Here is an 18,120-nt window from a genome sequence, read left to right on the forward strand (position 1 = left end):
AACTAACTCAAACCCAGATAGCACATAGCCATTAACTACTGATTTTTTTTTTTTTTTGATAATTAAAAAGAAAAATATTCACCTATTAACGATGGTGGATTGAAGAATAATAAGTTACAACTAAACACAAATCAATGAAATCATATCATATATAACAACCCAGTTTCCAACTACATACATGGTTCATGAGTAACCCTCCAAGTCCAACAAAGACAATAGAATGGAAAATGACTGACAAAGAATTTCAGCTTACATAAAAAATTAAAGAATAAACACAAATTGACTCCAACTACTAGCTTCTGGAATCTAGGCCTATTTGGTAATGTTGTTTAAACAACAAAAATTGACTCCAACTACTAGCGTCTGGAATCTAGGCCTATTTGGTAACGTTGTTTAAACAAAAGTTTTCGTTGATTAAACAGTACCATAACACATTTTCACGACGCTTTTTCACTCACACGTATTGCCACAACACGTAAACAACATTACTAGAAATCTCTTACCTAATGGGGAATCTGAGCTGCAACAACTGAAATCAAGAACGGGATGTATGAAGAAAAGAAAAGCTGCAGCAATCAAGTTGGCTGGGAATAAGAGGATGAACTGACTGCAACATCAATGGGTGCCCATGCGGAGACTCTGTAAAATGGTGAACCAATGAATGTGGTTTGCAGAGAAGTGAAAATGGAAGTTGATCAATTATCTTAGAAGCAATGGATTCCGGTGATGGGTTTGTAGCACAAAACAACAATCTCGTCCTCGTTTACTCCATTTATTGCCAGTTGCCCTGGCTTTGTCACATTCATCTATTCATTGTGACAAGTATATTAGATTTTATTACATCATCAATAAATTTAAATAGATTACAAAATAGCTCTAGATAATTTTTGTATAAACATTGATGATGTCATGAGTTAATAAAATTTGATCTACTCTTCTTCAAATTAGATGAATAGATTTCTAATAACTTCAAACTCTAGAGCTTTTAGTTTTTATTGTGATTGAATAATGCTTACATTTTTTACATTCCTAAATTTGGCTCAAATGATATGGTTAAGGGATATATGACTTTGGTTTAAGTACTAATATTTCTCCATCATAAATCAAAGAATAAAAATTCTTTATCACAAAATAAGTGTCCCATTTTATATTCCACCAATCACATTATGCTACATCCTATTTTTATTCCTTATAAAGTAACCAAAGTTTAAGACAAGGGAAAAAAAATTTTAATTGATGGTGTGGCGTTGGTGGAACATAAATTTGTGTTGAAGAAGTTGACAAAAGTTTCTCAATTGAATCCAACCATGTGACGGTTCTAGGAATAGTTTTCAGGGGGGTCAATTAAATTTGTGTTGAAGAAGTTGACAAGAACTTCTCTGTAGATAATTTTTTCTTATTTCATCTTAATCAATAGTGAAGATAAGATTAGATATTTTCTTGTAACCTATTGTGGGGCCAAAGAATTTGTGGTCCCGGCCCACTTTACATTAGGGCCTAAGACCCAAGCCGAGGAGACCTATTGCCGATGACACATAATGAAAGCCCCAAAAAGGCCCAAGGATGTGGCCGAGAACGATCTCACGCTCAGCATCCCATAGGACACTTAAAAGAAAAAGGACAAGCTCAGTGCAGGAGCGGGTCAAGGGAAAAAGCTGTCAATACAGCAATAAAGAACCCTGCGTCTGACAGGTCCATGCCTTTGACCATACTATCCAGCTTTTACAACTACTCCCAACCACTCCAGATATGGGCTGATAGGACAAGTTTCAACCCCAGAAAATGGAACTGACACGTGGACACTAGAAGAGGGGTAAACGCTAGTATAAAAGGGAAGGAGAACCAAAGGGGAAGGTAGAGAGCTCCTCGGACAAGGTCTAAAAAACGGGAACCATTCATTGTTGCCACCAGAAGAAGATCTCGTTAAACTCGTTAGAATTCGCCTTCATGTAAATTTCCATAGACACCATGGCTGATCATGGCTAAACCGCTGTCCGGTGACCAAGGCCTAACCTCACAAGCCCACTCTCTACAAATTGTATTGTTTGGGCCCTTAACGTGCGAACTCAACACTATTTCGTGGGTCGTTACAAATTGTGTCCCTACACCTATAATCCAAAGGAAGATTTTTCAAGTTAACAAAAGTTCTGTTAGAAGATAAATCTTAGGTAGGATATAAATCTTGTGATACATTGATTTCCTTATCAGAAATTTAGTAAGAGAATAAATGATAAACTATAAGCTCATTGGACATATTTCTTCTTATTATAATGAAGATATTAATCATTGTTGCTAAGATTAAATCTTGAAAATCATCTATTGTCTCTTACTATAATATGTTATTAATTATTGTTGCTAAGTGATTTTTAATTATTATTTCTTAGAATACTTAATTTATTATTTATTAGTTATTGTTTTTACTCTTTTCAATTCTTTTATTTAATAATTCAACTCAACTTTGGCAACTTATTGGTTTTTGTAATTCATTAAGAAGAATTTTTTTGTATTTTTTTGCATTACTCTATTAAGAATTCAATAAAACAATACAATCATTAAAAAAAAATTGTCATCACTCCCCTCTGTCCCACGCCCTACTTCTATTACCTCACACTTAATTGTCTTTAAGTTTTTACACTTTACTACCCACTTAATTTTCTTTCTTTTTTTTAAAGATTTAAGATAAATAAATTACTAATTTTTGTTGTTGGACCTTTTTTTTCTTCTAGATTTTAGATCAAATTAGTTTGTTGTTGGGTTTTTTTTTTTTTTTTTTGGTCTAAAAATGCCAAGATAAAGGTCAGTATTGAATTGGTTCGTTGTTGGGCTCAAGGTTTAAAGTTTTATTTTTAGTGGGTCAAAATAAAAAATTACAAATAAATAAATCAATTATATATTGTACAACTTTTTTTTGGTCAAAAGTCAAAGGATTCATTTGATCCCCAGAAGCAATGTGGCACCACCACTAATCCAACCACATGATTGTATTGATTAAAACACCTTTTTTTTTTTTTTTTTAAGTGTTATCTTTTTTCAATAACAACTGAATTTAACAATGCATTTCATTGATCGATATAGCCACAGCCACATGGTTAAATTGAATTGAAGAACCTAAGTTAGGAACCTAAATATATGTATAAATAGAAACAAGTCTCTACAGCAACATGCATGTTGTGCATCCACGCTTTAGGATGGGCTGGATCGTCTGGATGAATATGTTTATATTCAAAGGAAGCCCAGTTCCGGGTTAAGGCTTCTCTTATGCTATTATGTGAAAATTTCCAACTCCATTCGTGCTGGTCTAATTTGTTCTGGTTTGGTTTGACAAAGTTTATATTCCAAGGGAAAACCCGTTAAGACCAAGTCCTACTAGGCTGAATAAAAATTTCACAACTTTAAGGGAAAAATAAATAAATAAAGAATAAAAATTTCAGATATGTTGACCTGAATAATAAAAATGGTGCTACAGTGTTAAACTGAGAAATTGAAATAATATCCACATTTCCACACAAAACTTCCACTATTTTTTTTTTTTTTGCTGAAAAAAAAAAAAAAATTCCACTATTGATAGTCAATCAACTTGCATTTTTGGATTGACATCAACATCTAGACCACCGGGTCAATTTTTTTTTTAAATAAATTTTATTATGTAGTGGTTGAGAGAAATATCGCACATTGACTCCCATTCCTGCCTCATCAGTATCGGAAACCACTTTTTTAATTGCAAAAACCAGCTCTGGTTCATGGAAAACATGGCTCGGACAAGTCGCACAGAAGAAATGCTTGTTTTGATTCCTATACTTCTTCTCTTGCCTCTCCTCTTTTTCATCCTTAGGCATTTCAAAATTTTATCTTCACCACTCAAGTCCCCACTAGTTCCTCCAGGTCCATATCCATGGCCAATCATTGGCAACATTCTCCAACTGGGAAAGAAGCCTCATGTCACTCTAACCCAACTTGCACTAAACTATGGTCCACTCATCTCATTGAGGCTTGGAACTACACTCATGGTAGTGGGATCATCACCTGTTGTTGCCAAGGAAATTCTCAAGACACATGATAGAGTCTTATCTGGCCGCCATGTTCCTAGTGTGTTCGCATACATGAGCTCAGAACTCAACAATCTATCACTTGGATGGTCTCTTGAGTGCAGTGGTCGATGGAAGTTTTTACGTACTCTCTGCCGAGCTGAACTGTTCTCAGGCAAAGCCTTGGAGTCTCAAGCATGTTTACAAGAGAAAAAGGTGATGGACATGGTGGAACTATTAGGCACAATGGAAGGTAAGGTGGTCAATATTGGAGAAGTGATATTTGCTACTGTGTTTAACATGTTAAGTAATGTTCTTTTATCTAGAGATTTTATCAGCTTGAAGGATGAAAGTGTGGGTGGAGGGTTGAAGGGACCCATAAGGAAACTCATGGAGGTGATTTCTGCCCCAGATGTATCCGACTTTTTTCCAATTTTAGGTAGATTTGATCTTCAAGGTCAAAAAAAGAAGATCCTGGACTTAATTGGGAGTATCAGTTTTGCATGGGCAGATATCATCAAAGAAAGAAGAGAAAGAAAAGGTAGTGTTGTTTTGCAAGAACAAGACTTCTTGGATGTTATGATTGACAATAATTTTACAGACAAGCAAATCAATCAATTGCTCCTGGTTTGATTTCTCTCTCTCTCTATATATATATGTGTGTGTGTGTGTGTGGGGTTTGATCTCTCTCTCTCTCTCTCTCTCTCTCTCTCTCTCTCTCTCTCTCTATATATATATATATATATTTATATATCTGTCTGTGTGTGTGTGTGAAATTAGGAGATGAACAAACTTGATTCAAGTTAGGCAAGCTGATAGAAAATAGTATTTGGCTCAGAGGGAGGATGCATAAGCAAGGTTCTTGAGATACCTTCTCCCACTTCCAAGTATCAGGAAACATTGAGTCCTTGATTTTGGTCTCTATTTTAACATCTTCTCCAATTTGTTTGTTAGAGGGCACATAATTTAGGCACTTTATACGGTCAATATCATAATTAGGCATTTTACTTATATGGTCAATATCATAATTAGGCATTTGACAGACCAATTTATAAGCATGCTTGTTCTTGAGATAGCATTTTTATCATGTATGCAGGAGCTCTTCTCTGCTGGTACAGAAACTAGTAGTTCAACAATTGTATGGGCAATGGCAGAACTAATAAAGAATCTAGATTCCATGAAAAAAGTTCGAGAAGAACTTGTGAGAGAAATCAAACAAGATGTGGTAAAGGAATTCCACCTTCCTCAGCTAAACTATCTACAGGCATCTGTTAAAGAAACGCTTAGGCTGCACCCTCCTGCACCACTACTACTACCTCACCGTGCTATTGAATCATACCAAGTGACAAGCTACACTATTCCAAAGGATTCTCAAGTTCTAGTGAATGTTTGGGCAATTGGACGGGACCCCCTGTACTGGGAAGACCCTTTAGTGTTCAAACCAGAGCGCTTCCTCAACTCAGCACTGGATTTCAAAGGGAACGATTTTGAATTTTTACCCTTCAGTGCAGGAAGGAGAATCTGCCCTGGTCTACCAATGGCTGCGAAAGTAGTACCCTTAGTTCTTGCTTCATTAATTCACTTCTTTGATTGGTCTCTTCCTCATGGATATGATCCTGAGAAACTAGACATGAGCGAGAAATTTGGTGTAACTTTGAAGAAAGAACAGCCTTTATACCTCATTCCAAAAGTTAGAAAGTAAAGAAAACTATCATTCCAGTTTCCTCATCATGTGTACTCTCAACGTAGTTTCTGGTAATAAACATGTAGTCTATGTGATTCGGGTCATATGTTACTAAGTTTTTATTTGGCTTTATCTGTATAAAGCTGGTTTATTTTGTTTCCAGTGCTTTAAAGTTAAAAATTAGTTGCTGGTTTTAATGAGATTGCCTTATTGCTCCACCTCATGAGATCTAAGCCCATAGTTCTTGTATGCTAATAAAGAAAAGGTCTGAAGCCGCACTGCAAACAATGCTAATATACTGCCCAAATAATTCCCATCAGCAGCTATTATGTGAATAATTTTTGTATCACATTTTCACTTCTACAATATTTCTTTTTACAACACCTCCCCCCCCCCCCCCAGCGCAGGTCTCTTGCCTCTCTGAATGACTCATTTTAAGAGGTCTTGTGAGCCATTAATTAGAATTCAATAAACTACTCTCTTTTTCTTTTTTGATAAGTAAAAATAAAAATATTCACCTATTATGGGATGAAGGATTGATGAATAAGTTATAACAAAACACAAATCAATGAAATCATATCATATCATATATAACAAATCCAGTTTCTGACTACATATGGTTCATGAGTAACCCTCCAACAAAGACAATAGAATGAAAAATGACTAACAAAGAATTTCAGCTTACATAAAGAATGAAAGAATAAACACAAATTGACTCCAAATACTAGTGTCTGAAATCTAGGAATCTGACCTGCAACAACTGAAATCAGTATCGACCTACTGTATTCATACAAATAATTCTGACACTATGGACTGACAATCTTATCTGCAACAAAAGAATGAAAGAATGATGACAGGTTTCCTACCTACAAAGAATTCTGTATCCCTCCCTTTCTGTATGCAAGAACGGAATGAAATGTAATGGAATGTATGAAGAAAAGAAAACCTGCAGCAATCAAGTTGGATGGGAATAAGAGGATGAACTGCCTGCAACATCAATGGGCGCCCATGCCGAGACTGTGTAAAGAGGCTGATCTAGCCAACCTAAAGTAAGTGCCACTCCATCTTGCCCTTGCTTCTTAACACTAAAGTTCTCACAAGAGTACATCTTCAACAGCATTTGGCTCTGAAGCATTTCCCTCTCAGTAATTCCCAAGCATCGAAATCCTCCTTGCTCTATCAACTTCCTCCACTTCTCAAACCTCTCATGCCTCTCAAACCTGTCCCTTCCTTCACAAGCAACAATGTTCCTAATTTCGCGCCCAAATATCTCCTCTATCTTTAGCCTCACCGAGCTGTCCAAGGGAAGGCTAGAACCAATAGAGTCAAATATGGCAGAGTAGTATTTCAGTGAATTGGAAACTCTTGTTTCCAACCTGGGGTCATTGTGTTCAGCTTCTTGCTCTGCCATAAGGACTATCGTGGGGTTTGTGCTTCGAATCAGTCCCAAAAAGTCCCTGAGTGCTCCTCCAGTTCCATCATAGAGCGTCTTGTGCATTTGGAAAATACAATTCACAGCCACACTCTCTTGCTCCTTCACATGAAGCATCCACAGCCTCACATCTTCCAGCCTGTCCACTACCGGATGAAACTCGAAAGGCAGGTTCAATGCTTCAGCAAATCCAGCAAGCCTATCTCCTGTTTCATTTAGTTCTTGTTTGGACTCACCAATACCCGTGATTCTAACATGGCTTGGAGGATTAGTCCTAGAAGCTAAGCTCTGGAACAAACTAGGCCACTGAAGCCCTTGCTTAATGTCGAAATCTATAATGTGAACCCTGTCTTTCCCTTCAAAAGCCCTCAACAATATCTCATTTGAAGTGAAATGAAGAAACTTCGGAATTGGGCTCACCTGGTTTAAAAGCCTTAATGCAGTTCCAGATTCATCATCCACCCGATCAAGCTCCCGAGGTGCATTAATATGGAAAAATTGAGGCCAAAGCCTTGTGACTCGTATTGCTAAAGCTTCAGTGTAATAAGTAGACAAACGGCTAATAGGGCTTCCTTTTGGCGAAGCAAGCTCACCCAATTTAGCTATAAAATGGTGAATGGCTGCAGTATTCCTTACTCCAATTGCTTCAACACAAGCTGTAAGTAAGCTGACAAGCTCAAACCCCTGGTGCTCCACTTGGTTGTTGTTCTCCTCCTCCCTAGCCTCCACTTCATTGCCCTCATATGAATAAGGATTCCTATTAGACCCATTTCCCACTTCTTGTTCTGAGACATTCTCATGTAACCTAAGGCCCAAGCTTTGGCTCTCTGATGAAGTACTCGAACCTGAGGCTTCCTTCACTGGCCCATGGCTTGTCTCACCATCCTTCTCACCAAGGTCTGTGACTGTAATCTCAGTCACAACTGAGTTCACCCAAGGATTGTTTGACAAAGGCTGTTGAATCACTTCACCAGGCACATAACAAACCCTCTCTTCATCCCCTGAACATGTCAGAGTAAAAGGAACTTGAGGGGGGTTAATAAGGCCTGTGAAACTTCGCGACACCTCAAAACTTGGTTGAAACCAAAAGCTCCCAGCACCCAATTGACCTAAACTCAAACTATCACCTCCACCTTCAAGAATGTCATTGCTTTTCCCATTATCACTGCTACCCCTTTTCCTCTTGGCCCTGCTAATGCATGACTCGTCAACTGATCCTTGCTCCGCAAACCTCTTCTTCTTCAAGCTCTTTCCTTTCTCCCCCCAAAACTCATCTTTAATCTCTCTCTTCGCAGCTTCAATAAATGCAGTCTGAGCATTGGTTGTTTGAGCACTTGTAGCCAAAGGAGGAAGCCGGATGTTCTGCTTAAGAGAACAAGTGCTGGTCTTGGATTCAATTGGCTTCTCAACCGAGAGCCCAACCGGCCTAATGGGCTGCGAGCGTGAAGTGTCTTTGCGAGAGAAAGTACATGGTAAGTCCAATCTCTGTGTGCTCATTGAAGGGAGCTGGAAATGGCAAGCTTGGAACTGTGCAGGTGCTTCACTCCTCAATCTATGCCTCGGTGACAGCAATGTGGAACTAGAACACCCAGCCAACATCCTCTCTATAAACTTCCTCTATTTTTTTTTTCTTTGTTTTGTTAACTTCAAATTCACTCACCCTATATGTGTTTGCTTTCTATTTCTCTCTCACTATCTCTCTTTGTTTCTATAAATTTGTTTTTTGAAGAATGAAATAATTGGGTTTTTGTTTTCCTGTACGAATTCTATGGATTTATATGAAACTCTTGAGTGTATATTTTGAAAAGAGAAATTCAGAGAGACAGACTATATGTGAGTGTGTGAATTTTTAAGAAATAAAAACAATAGGAATCCGATGAAAAACAAAAGCTTTCACAAATTCGAGTGTTCCTATATAAAATATATATATGAGAGTATGCGATGAATAACACAAGTATAGAATATGCAAATACCCCACCCCCAAAAGAATGAAAGAATTGATAAACTATTTTAAAGACCTACCAGAAAATGATCATCGGATTCCAAAATGTTCAGAAAAAACTCATTGGGAAAAGCTATGATTTTTCTTCTCAACGGAACTCACAATATGAAGGGAAATATAGAAACATACTTGCTCATGGATGAAATCCTGAGAAATTATGAGACCCAGTTCAGCATTTGAAAAAACCATGAAGTACACCATAGCTAGAACAGAATGAGAATCAAAACCCAGAATTCCAAGCTCCGAAAAGACCCTTTAAACATGCATGGAGAAGGAGAAGAAGTTATTAACAGCAAAAATACAGACCTCTCAGCAGCACTCAGTACCCAAAAAAACCATAACCAATAAGACACCTGTGCTTTTATATACTGACACCCACCTTTCTTCTACTATATCCTACACACTTACTCTACCACTATACAGCAATAACTACTAGTAGCACTACCGCTGCCATGGCCGTCTCTATCGTTTGCTTTTTTTTCTGTGTTTGTAAATGACTACTGATTTGATTTTACCAGCATTGATGGACAAAAGGAAAGAAAAAAATGATGGTTGCGTGAAAAGGATGTTGGAGGAAACTTCGTTTTGTGGCCGTTGGATAGAGAGATCACACGGTGAAGAGTGAGAGTCTATATGACCGTTGGAGGGTTGTCGGTGAAATATGACCGTTGGGGGGAGGAGAGAGAGAGAGAGAGAGAGAGAGAGGTGTGTTTAGTGTGTACGGACAGTAAGGGTTTTTGGAATTTTATTCCTCTTTTGGGTTCAAGACTTGTTGGTGTTTTTGGGGTATCTTACTGTCTTTGGTGTCAGTCACGTGGCCCACACGTGCTTGTTCCCCCAACTTGACCGTTGGGTTTACATCATCGTTTGGCTTTTTTATTTTTTTATTTTTTTAAATCTTTAGGGGGGATTTTCATGGCTAAAGATAAGCTAAGGACACGTGGTGGATAACAAACCGCCATTAAAGATTTTACCTAACTTTTATAAAAGTGAGTTTTGACAAAATTAGCTTCGGTCCACTTTTTCTTTTTCTTTTTCTTGTCAAAATATTTTTTTTTATTGTTTTTGTAATTGTTGTTGTAATTGAGTTTTTGTACTTCGCTTTAAGCATCTATATTGTGCGGCGTCACTTTCGGCAGGGGATTGATACCATCTTTTTTTTTTTTTGAGAAACTTGATACCATCTATATTATTGTAATAATTGAGTTTCATACCATAAAAAATAAAAAATGCACAAGTTAATTGGCCCACACGTGACACACGAAGTCTGGGTCTGATATGTGTAAGTGTGATATTAAGTAGTGGTACAAATAAAGCAGTTAACCTATATAAAAGATAAAGATACATTTCATAAAAGAAAAAACTCATCTAGCACATTTTGATGGTTTTAACAGAAATTTCCGGTTTCTCACATTATTATAACTATAAAATAAAAAGGGAGAGAAGATAAAAAAAAATATATTAATTGCTTTAATACCAAAAAAAAAAAAAAACAAAAAACAGAGTAATTGCTCAGAAGAAATGGTCATCCAATTGTAGTTTGCATTTTGCAGTAGCCTTAAAAGAATATTCTGGAACCCCATACCCATTATATGAGCAAAGCCTAAGCCCTACTAAGGACTAGGGGTCATAGTCTCATAGACTACTACTAGCTAACGTTCTTTGACGAAAGTGATCATCCAATTTGATGAGCATGCAAGAATAATAGGTGTTGAGTGGTAATCCACTAATCCGTTGAGCTCGGGCCCACGTGAGCTTGAAGAATTTGCCATTATGGGTTGTCACTTGGCAAAGATTTAAAACGAACGGTTATACAAGGACTGAAAATAAATAAAAATGACAAATTACCTTTTGACGACAATGCCAAAGCCAAATGCAATCCATTTTTACATTTAGCTCTCACTCAACCTTTTAACTTTTAAGACTTTTAGGGAAAGGAAAAATTAAAAACTATATATATACTAGTTCAAACTAGTAAAAACAAAGAGTCCCAAGGAATATAAAAATGGGACACAATGCATCGGTACTGTCTGTGTCTGTCTATGTACTAGATGTTGGGCTCACATCCAGCAATAAGCATCACCGACCCAGTCCCACCAAGAGCTTGTTGTTGTTGGGCTAATAAACCCAAATCATACTCTTAGTATATATGTCCCCATGGCACACACAATCTTACCACAGCCCCACCCAATACTAGATTGTTGGGCTAACAAACCCAAATCATTTTCTTAGTCACAAGTCTCTATCCAGACGTACAACTAAAATCTTTCCCCAATTTAACTAAATTAGTTATTTCTTTTTTAATCATCCTTACATGGGATTAGAACCATTAACTCACATTCCATCCTATATATTTCTAACATCTAAAGCTCACAAACAATTGAACAAGTTAACCTTCTCAGCCATGGTAACTCGCAAAAACAGAACATACCACTGCTGCAATTTTGAAGACAAATACTGACAAAGATTGTTCTTCTGCCCATTCTGTTAAGGAATAATTATGTTCATCTCCTCAAATTTCATGTATTTCACCCAAACACCACAACCAAAATGAAATCCCATACTTCGTGTATGACTTCATATTTTAATAGAACAAAATATTCAAGTGACTAGTTTTCTATAATTTTGGAGTTTGTTTGCTAAATCAACTCCAAAAACAAGGCTTCTTGTTTGCTGGTCAGCCCAAGTTCATTTAGCGTCAAGGCACTCTCCCCATCACTAAAAGCACGCCTAGGGTATGGCCTCACCTGTACCACCAATGACATTATAACACGCACAATAAGTGACAATTCATATAAAATCATCTTTAATTCATTTTCCAAGATTTCAGCACACATAGACAAGTAGTGAACATTATTTTGCACTACGAGAAAGTAACCATGTATCCAGCATAAACCGCAGTAATTAGAAAGCATAGGGTTCACTCCCAGAACTCAAAGGCATATATTATAGTACAGGGTGTACTTACCAGTCTGTAAGTGCCAGGTTTGACCGCTCTGCCAACATCTATGAAATCAAAAAGAAACTGCAAAGCCAACAACGATGCATGTTCAGCAAAGAGATAAGTAATGGAGCAAAACAATCATGCCATCACAGAATTTACCTGTAGCTTGTCAGACTTGAGAAATCGGCGTCCACGGCGGCTACCATCTGGCATCCGTACTAGAAGGGTAATAGCACTTTCATCATCCGATGCTGGTTCCTGAGGCAGAGAAGCTTCTTTTGCAGCTAACTGTCTCTCCAACTCCTAACAATAAGAATCATACACAGCGCAGCAATAAACAACTTGAAAAGCAATATTCACTTCAATGTCTTTTTTTTTACATATAAGTAATCACATCATATTTTTTACTGTCCAGAAAATAGCATAAACCAATAGTCAGGTGTAATTTGTTTCTTAAAAAAACTGGGATGTACTGATGAACAAACAAGCAGGGTATGCATATATTGCATTAAAATCCGGAAATTGTAAGCACAACATAATGAATAACAACCTTAAACCATCTGGAAGAAAAAAAGCGGTATTGACAAACTAAACACATTCCTGCTATCTAACATAATTGAAATTAAATTCAAAAACATTTATCAACAAGGATAACCTCCCAAACCACAACTTAAACAGAGAACTTCCTATCTTATTAAAAGCTTTTGCTTCTGCAGTCACTTCCTATATGAAGGAGAACAAAAAATCATAAAATGTATTATTAATTTCAAAGACAAAATCATGTTACTCTTAAATAAGTATAATTCAAATCTCAGTTTACCTACAAAACAAAAATCAGGGTAACCACAGTCAAGTATCATTAATAGACATGTCTACCAAAAAAAAAGAAAAGAAAAGAAAAAGATTGTCACATTTCTAGTTAAGTTCACCAAATATACCAGATATTGCTTATTCCAATATATGACACAAACAAAATGGATGTACTCTGCCTAAATTACATACACAACCAAAACCAAGTTGTATTACAAAACTCTAATGAAACATAAATAACATTACCTGCTCCTCCTCCAATTTCCTGCGAGATTCTTCCTCTCTTCGTCTTTCTTCTTCACGAGCAGCTTGTCTAGCTGCTTCCTCTTCTAAACGACGAGCTTCAGCTTCCTCCATGGCCTTCAATTCTTTTTCTCTGTCAGCTTGCAAAGCTGCAAGATATTCATCATCCTGCACGCATCAGACAATCATAGAACCATTGAAAGTTAAATCGCATTGCTTTTGGTGGCACAAATTTCAAACCTTTATTTATAGTCAGGGCCCCAAAGTAAAACCTGTTGTTCCCGTATCAAGCGCTGAGCAGCCAGAGAGGGTGATGGAGGACGAGGTATCCGATGGGGATAGTGACTTTCAGCATGCATAAACTGATGAGGTCCATAACCAAAATGATATCCAGTCCCTTCAGGAATTCCACCAAACATGGCAGCCTCCAGCATGACTGCTTCATCATGCTCCTCAGAAGAAATCCCTCCCCACTTCAATTTTGGGGGAAAAAAAGGGTCAAAAACTAGTTGTAGCAAAACATTTGAGTAACTATATAAACTGAAAACCGGAATTCTTATTGAGGTTTAATAGTAAAACCAATGTTATATTAAGTAAGATACCTCATCAGAAGGGAAGGCATTTCTATTGTGCTGTGGATGATTACCCACATCATGTCGTCCAGGACTTGATGGTGGGCTAGCCTCAATTACTTCAACATCGTCAGAGCCAGAAGACACACGCTGGGACCTATGCCTGACAAGAGGTTGCTCCTCCACATCTTCAGCATCCTCTTGGATGGATGAGCTTCCAGGCTCCAACCTAGATTGATCACAATACCCGCATCATATTTCCTCCTCCCAACAGTATAAATCAAATATCATGAATTAAGAAATGGTTCACCATTGTGGCTGGCAGAGAGAGAATCCATACACATTGTCAGGGCAAGAAACCATATATTGCCCTATGAGACAATGGATGCTTTCATCCCTCTTTCGTCCTTTCCTTTTCTATGGTTACCTAACATCAATACCAAATTAACTTGACCTGGAATCAGTGTTCCAGGTAAAGCCAATTTTAAGTTAAGCTTTAAAAGAATGACTTTTCACTCTTGATGGAACATAATGAATGATTGTTTCAATGCCACCTATAGGCAAAGGGGTGAAAGCCTGACAGAGGCCTATGCTAAAGTAAGAAAGAAGTGTGTGAACAACTACTGAGCAGCAACAAAGGACAGATACCTCCCATTCGATGCAGCAAATTCTCCTAGCTCAACCTCAGCTGGCTTAGAAGGCCCCACATTTGAAGCTACAGCAATTTCTCCTTGCTCGCGCAATGCTTTCTCTTGCTGTGCTGTCTGAAATCATTCTAAGTTAAAGGGGACCAAGATTCCATTTTAAATTCAAAGACAGAGAGAGTGTAAAAGAACACACCTTCAGGGACAATGAAACAACATGTGCAAGTTCAGCATCCTCCATGTGAGATTGGCTTTGTGTTGGAACTGGGTCAGCTAATTCCTGCGTCAAGATAGGTATGAATTTAGTACCGACAGAGAACATGGAGGCCATGCTTGGGGGCAGTGAATGTTAGCATCACATACATTGTGTGCACCCTCAACCTCTCGTCTTGAAGCCTCAATGGCAGCTCGAACCATTTCTTCTTCTATGTCATTACTATAGTCAGGCAAATTCTCAAATTCAGGAGCACTTGGCCCAATATTTCTGTCATGAGAACTATCACCTAGAATATCATCCTTTTGTTCATCCCGCTGTGCAGTTGAGGCAGCTGAAACATCCTCATTGTCTTCATCATCAATTATAACAGCCCCACGAGTATCTGGGCCATGTGCATGCACAGTTCCAGTGACATCCTCAATGGTAGGAGCAGGTCCAGAGTGACCAGCTGGCTGATTGTTATCTTTTACCTCTATAGGAATCTGCCTAACCTCTCTCGGATGCGTCACAAAGGGTGCACGGTTTGGAAAATCAGAATCAATATTGAAAATATTTCTACGGAAGTGTGGATCAAGAAGAGAATATGGATTTGTGTTTATAGGTGCAGAAAGAAGTGGTAAACGAGGTCCCTGTGGTTCAATTTCATCGACATCCATTAAGTCATCTTGTGGAGCAGCAACTGAGGTTTCATGCATGCTGTACATGAAAGAATGAATTTTGGCGTCAATGCTAAGGTAGGAAGCATGAATCATTGCAAAATGCAGTGTGTAATTATTGAAGAACCAAATTTGATACTTTTTGTCTTCTAACAAAAAAAAGATACTTTTTGAAATGATAAATAACAGGAAATAAAATAACTTACTTTGCTGGTGTGTTTCTATCTCCTTCAGTAAAATGTGCATTCACAGCTTCGTTGAGATTGCCGCCATGCTCCTATTTGTGAGCAAGATAACAGATATTGCAGACATGTAAAAATTAAGAACTTAATTGCTAAACAATTAAAGTTAGTCAAGAACTTGGTTGTATAAAACATAAAAGAAACCCGCTAAGAGTGTCCCAAGGACAAGTAGATAGAATGAGCTCATTACTCCATTTGTTATGATGCTGGGTATATATTAAAAATCTCATTCCAGGCTGTGGGAATAAGTTTCGTTTCCTACTTTCAAGTATTTACAATTATTCGAGTACAGCATACACTAATTGAGTTGCTTTGTAACTATGTTGGTCAAGCACTTGGGGGTAAGGTTGTTTATGAAACACCTCTCCCAGAACCCAGACCCCCACAAAAGTGGGGGCTTCGTGCACTGGGTACAACACCGCTTATGCTTCATAATTTTATTGAGTATATCAATATAACAAGTCATAGAAAATACAAATTTAAATCCAACAACATTAGAGGAAACCTTAATTCCTTTATCTTCCACCATATGAAATTTTCATAAGCCCATTTCTTTAATAACACTCAAATGCGTAAATCACCATTAAAACGAAATTCATCAAGGACACCTAGTTCAGCCCAATACTAAAAACCAATCAAATATTTTTCTGGCTCCACTCTCTAAAATTGACCAAACTACCTCAAGTCAATTATCATCAACAATAATACCATACCATCCCAAACAAACTAAAATCCCATCCCAATAAACCATAAACACGCACAAACACGCAAAAATGTCAAATATAAACAAATTAACAAACTAAATTGCCACGAAATGCAGACAGAAACCCTAATCGAAGTCTGGGCTCAACATTAACGAAAATTTTCAAACACTTTTATATACGTCAAATTGGGAATCGAATTTTCCAAGCTCAAGAAAAATAAATTTCGATATATCTGACAAAATTAATCCCAAAAAATTCATCGGTAAAATAATTTACAAAATTATAGGGAACAAAAAAAAAAACCACCTCGAGTTTTTGAACAGCGATGGCTTCCGTCGCGCCTGTGATGTTTATGAAGGTATCGATTGCTTCCTGATTAGGCGTCGCCATTAAAGGTAAGAATTTCTCGGAACTCAGAATTTTTACTGTTTCGGTGAGGAATTTTCTTTCGGTTTCTTGGAGAAGAAAGAAAGGAAATGCTTGTACTTTAGGGGAAGGAACTTTATATATGTGTGTAGTGTGAGAGTTTTTTTTTTTTTTTTTTTTAAATGTTAATATGTTTTTTTTAAGGGAAATTGTTTTTAATACTATGAGTAGTGAAAAATAGTAAATACTTGTTATAGATATATGGTAAGGTGAAGCGTGAACGACTGAAAGTGCTTGGGTGCTTCTAGTTGTTAACTTGTGAGGTGGTCTCACCTTCACCAATCTTCTATGAAAAAAAAATCTTTCTTTTTTTTGAAAGCCTTCTATGAAAAAATAAATAAATAAATAAATAAATAAAAGGATTTTATGTCATTGATATACATGTAACGATATTCACATGGTGTGTTGAATCGTTGATATATGTGTAATGATAGAGGTGGTATTTTGTGTCACGGGAAGTGTGGGACCCACCCCCCATGAGTCGGTTATTAAATATGGAAGAATGTATCACCGCACATCATTGATGCAATAGTCACTTCACAAGTATAAGTGCTGATAGAGTGCAGGAGGGTAAAAATCAGGGTTTAAGTCTCTAAAAGCATTAACATCAGAAAACTCTAATTCTACTCTATTTTACCATTCCAAAAAGCCACTTTATCATTATACCATACTATTTTACAATACTTCCAGCATCCCAAAACTCTATTTTTATTAAAATATTATTTTTTAATATTTCTTTATAACTGTCATTTTTTTCAGACTCATATTTCTTGAGCTTTCCAACAGTCTTTTTTTTTCCTCTCCTTCTCCCTTAACCTCTAGCAACACACAAGCCATCAACAACCACAGCCACGGCACCAAAAACCCAAGCCACCGATCAAAAACCGACACCGCCGATCAACCCATCAACAACCACAGCCACAGCACCAAAAACCCATCAACAACCATAGCCACAGCACCTCAACCCATCAACACCTCAACCCATCAACAACCACAGCCATGAAACCAAAAACCCATCAGGCCATGCCGCCGATTTGAAACCCATCGGAGCAAACCCATTAAAAAAAATCATCACCGGAGCCACCATCGGAGTTACCGATGATCAACCCAACCGATCAACAAATCCACTGTTTCAAACCAACCATCAACCAATCCCAACCCACCGATCCAACCATGACCCAAACACCGAACCCAACCCACTTCAGCCACAACCTAACCACGACCCAAACACCGGACCCAACCAACTTCAGCCACAACCTAATCACGACCCAAACACCGGACCCAACCATGACCCAAACACCGGACCTAACCACCCCACAACCCCTTTAGGCACTAGTCACAGCAAAAAAAAAAAAAAAAAAAAAAAAAAAAAAACACAACCACCACAGTGACCCATGCCCAAAAAAAAAAAAAAAAAGCAACCACAGAACCGTCGAATTGCAACCCACCAGAAAACTGAGCCACTGTGATGTGTGATATATGTTAGGAGGAGAATGGTATTTGGGTCTGAAGAGAGGAG

At 37.6% G+C, this 18,120-nt stretch overlaps 3 protein-coding genes across 3 annotated transcripts; 1 reads left to right on the forward strand and 2 right to left on the reverse strand.

The window, feature by feature from the left end:
* The first annotated feature begins 3,663 nt into the window (after positions 1 to 3,663).
* On the forward strand, positions 3,664 to 5,907 carry LOC115971583 ((S)-N-methylcoclaurine 3'-hydroxylase isozyme 1-like). Its single transcript, XM_031091584.1, has 2 exons — positions 3,664 to 4,652; positions 5,122 to 5,907. The coding sequence occupies exons 1-2, from the start codon at positions 3,741 to 3,743 to the stop codon at positions 5,725 to 5,727; spliced, it is 1,518 nt and encodes a 505-aa protein (XP_030947444.1). The 5' UTR covers positions 3,664 to 3,740; the 3' UTR covers positions 5,728 to 5,907.
* A 365-nt stretch (positions 5,908 to 6,272) lies between these two features.
* Positions 6,273 to 9,873, reverse strand: LOC115971581 (scarecrow-like protein 28). The gene has a single exon (XM_031091581.1). The coding sequence runs from the start codon at positions 8,738 to 8,740 to the stop codon at positions 6,665 to 6,667; it is 2,076 nt and encodes a 691-aa protein (XP_030947441.1). The 5' UTR covers positions 8,741 to 9,873; the 3' UTR covers positions 6,273 to 6,664.
* Positions 9,874 to 11,560: 1,687 nt separating this feature from the next.
* Positions 11,561 to 16,698, reverse strand: LOC115971582 (plant UBX domain-containing protein 8-like). Its single transcript, XM_031091583.1, has 11 exons — positions 16,482 to 16,698; positions 15,436 to 15,506; positions 14,720 to 15,269; positions 14,553 to 14,636; positions 14,361 to 14,476; positions 13,743 to 13,941; positions 13,413 to 13,613; positions 13,144 to 13,308; positions 12,247 to 12,390; positions 12,112 to 12,168; positions 11,561 to 11,890 (listed from the first exon to the last, which is right to left on the reverse strand). The coding sequence occupies exons 1-11, from the start codon at positions 16,563 to 16,565 to the stop codon at positions 11,783 to 11,785; spliced, it is 1,779 nt and encodes a 592-aa protein (XP_030947443.1). The 5' UTR covers positions 16,566 to 16,698; the 3' UTR covers positions 11,561 to 11,782.
* Positions 16,699 to 18,120: the final 1,422 nt, after the last annotated feature.

The sequence above is a fragment of the Quercus lobata genome, chromosome 12, assembly GCF_001633185.2.
Source record: "Quercus lobata isolate SW786 chromosome 12, ValleyOak3.0 Primary Assembly, whole genome shotgun sequence".
Lineage (NCBI taxonomy): Eukaryota > Viridiplantae > Streptophyta > Magnoliopsida > Fagales > Fagaceae > Quercus > Quercus lobata.

What these genes read in the sequence shown, in the direction of transcription:
- LOC115971582 (XM_031091583.1), bottom strand. Translation starts at nt 16,565, where the DNA reads ATGGCGACGCCTAATCAGGAAGCAATCGATACCTTCATAAACATCACA. An exon ending in TTTGCTGCATCGAATGGGAG is followed by an intron (nt 13,942 to 14,360) that starts GTATCTGTCCTT and finishes TGATCAATCTAG; the next exon opens with GTTGGAGCCTGGAAGCTCAT. An exon ending in AACCTGGCACTTACAGACTG is followed by an intron (nt 11,891 to 12,111) that starts GTAAGTACACCC and finishes TTGGTGGTACAG; the next exon opens with GTGAGGCCATACCCTAGGCG.
- LOC115971581 (XM_031091581.1), bottom strand. Translation starts at nt 8,740, where the DNA reads ATGTTGGCTGGGTGTTCTAGTTCCACATTGCTGTCACCGAGGCATAGA.
- LOC115971583 (XM_031091584.1), top strand. Translation starts at nt 3,741, where the DNA reads ATGGAAAACATGGCTCGGACAAGTCGCACAGAAGAAATGCTTGTTTTG. An exon ending in AAATCAATCAATTGCTCCTG is followed by an intron (nt 4,653 to 5,121) that starts GTTTGATTTCTC and finishes TCATGTATGCAG; the next exon opens with GAGCTCTTCTCTGCTGGTAC.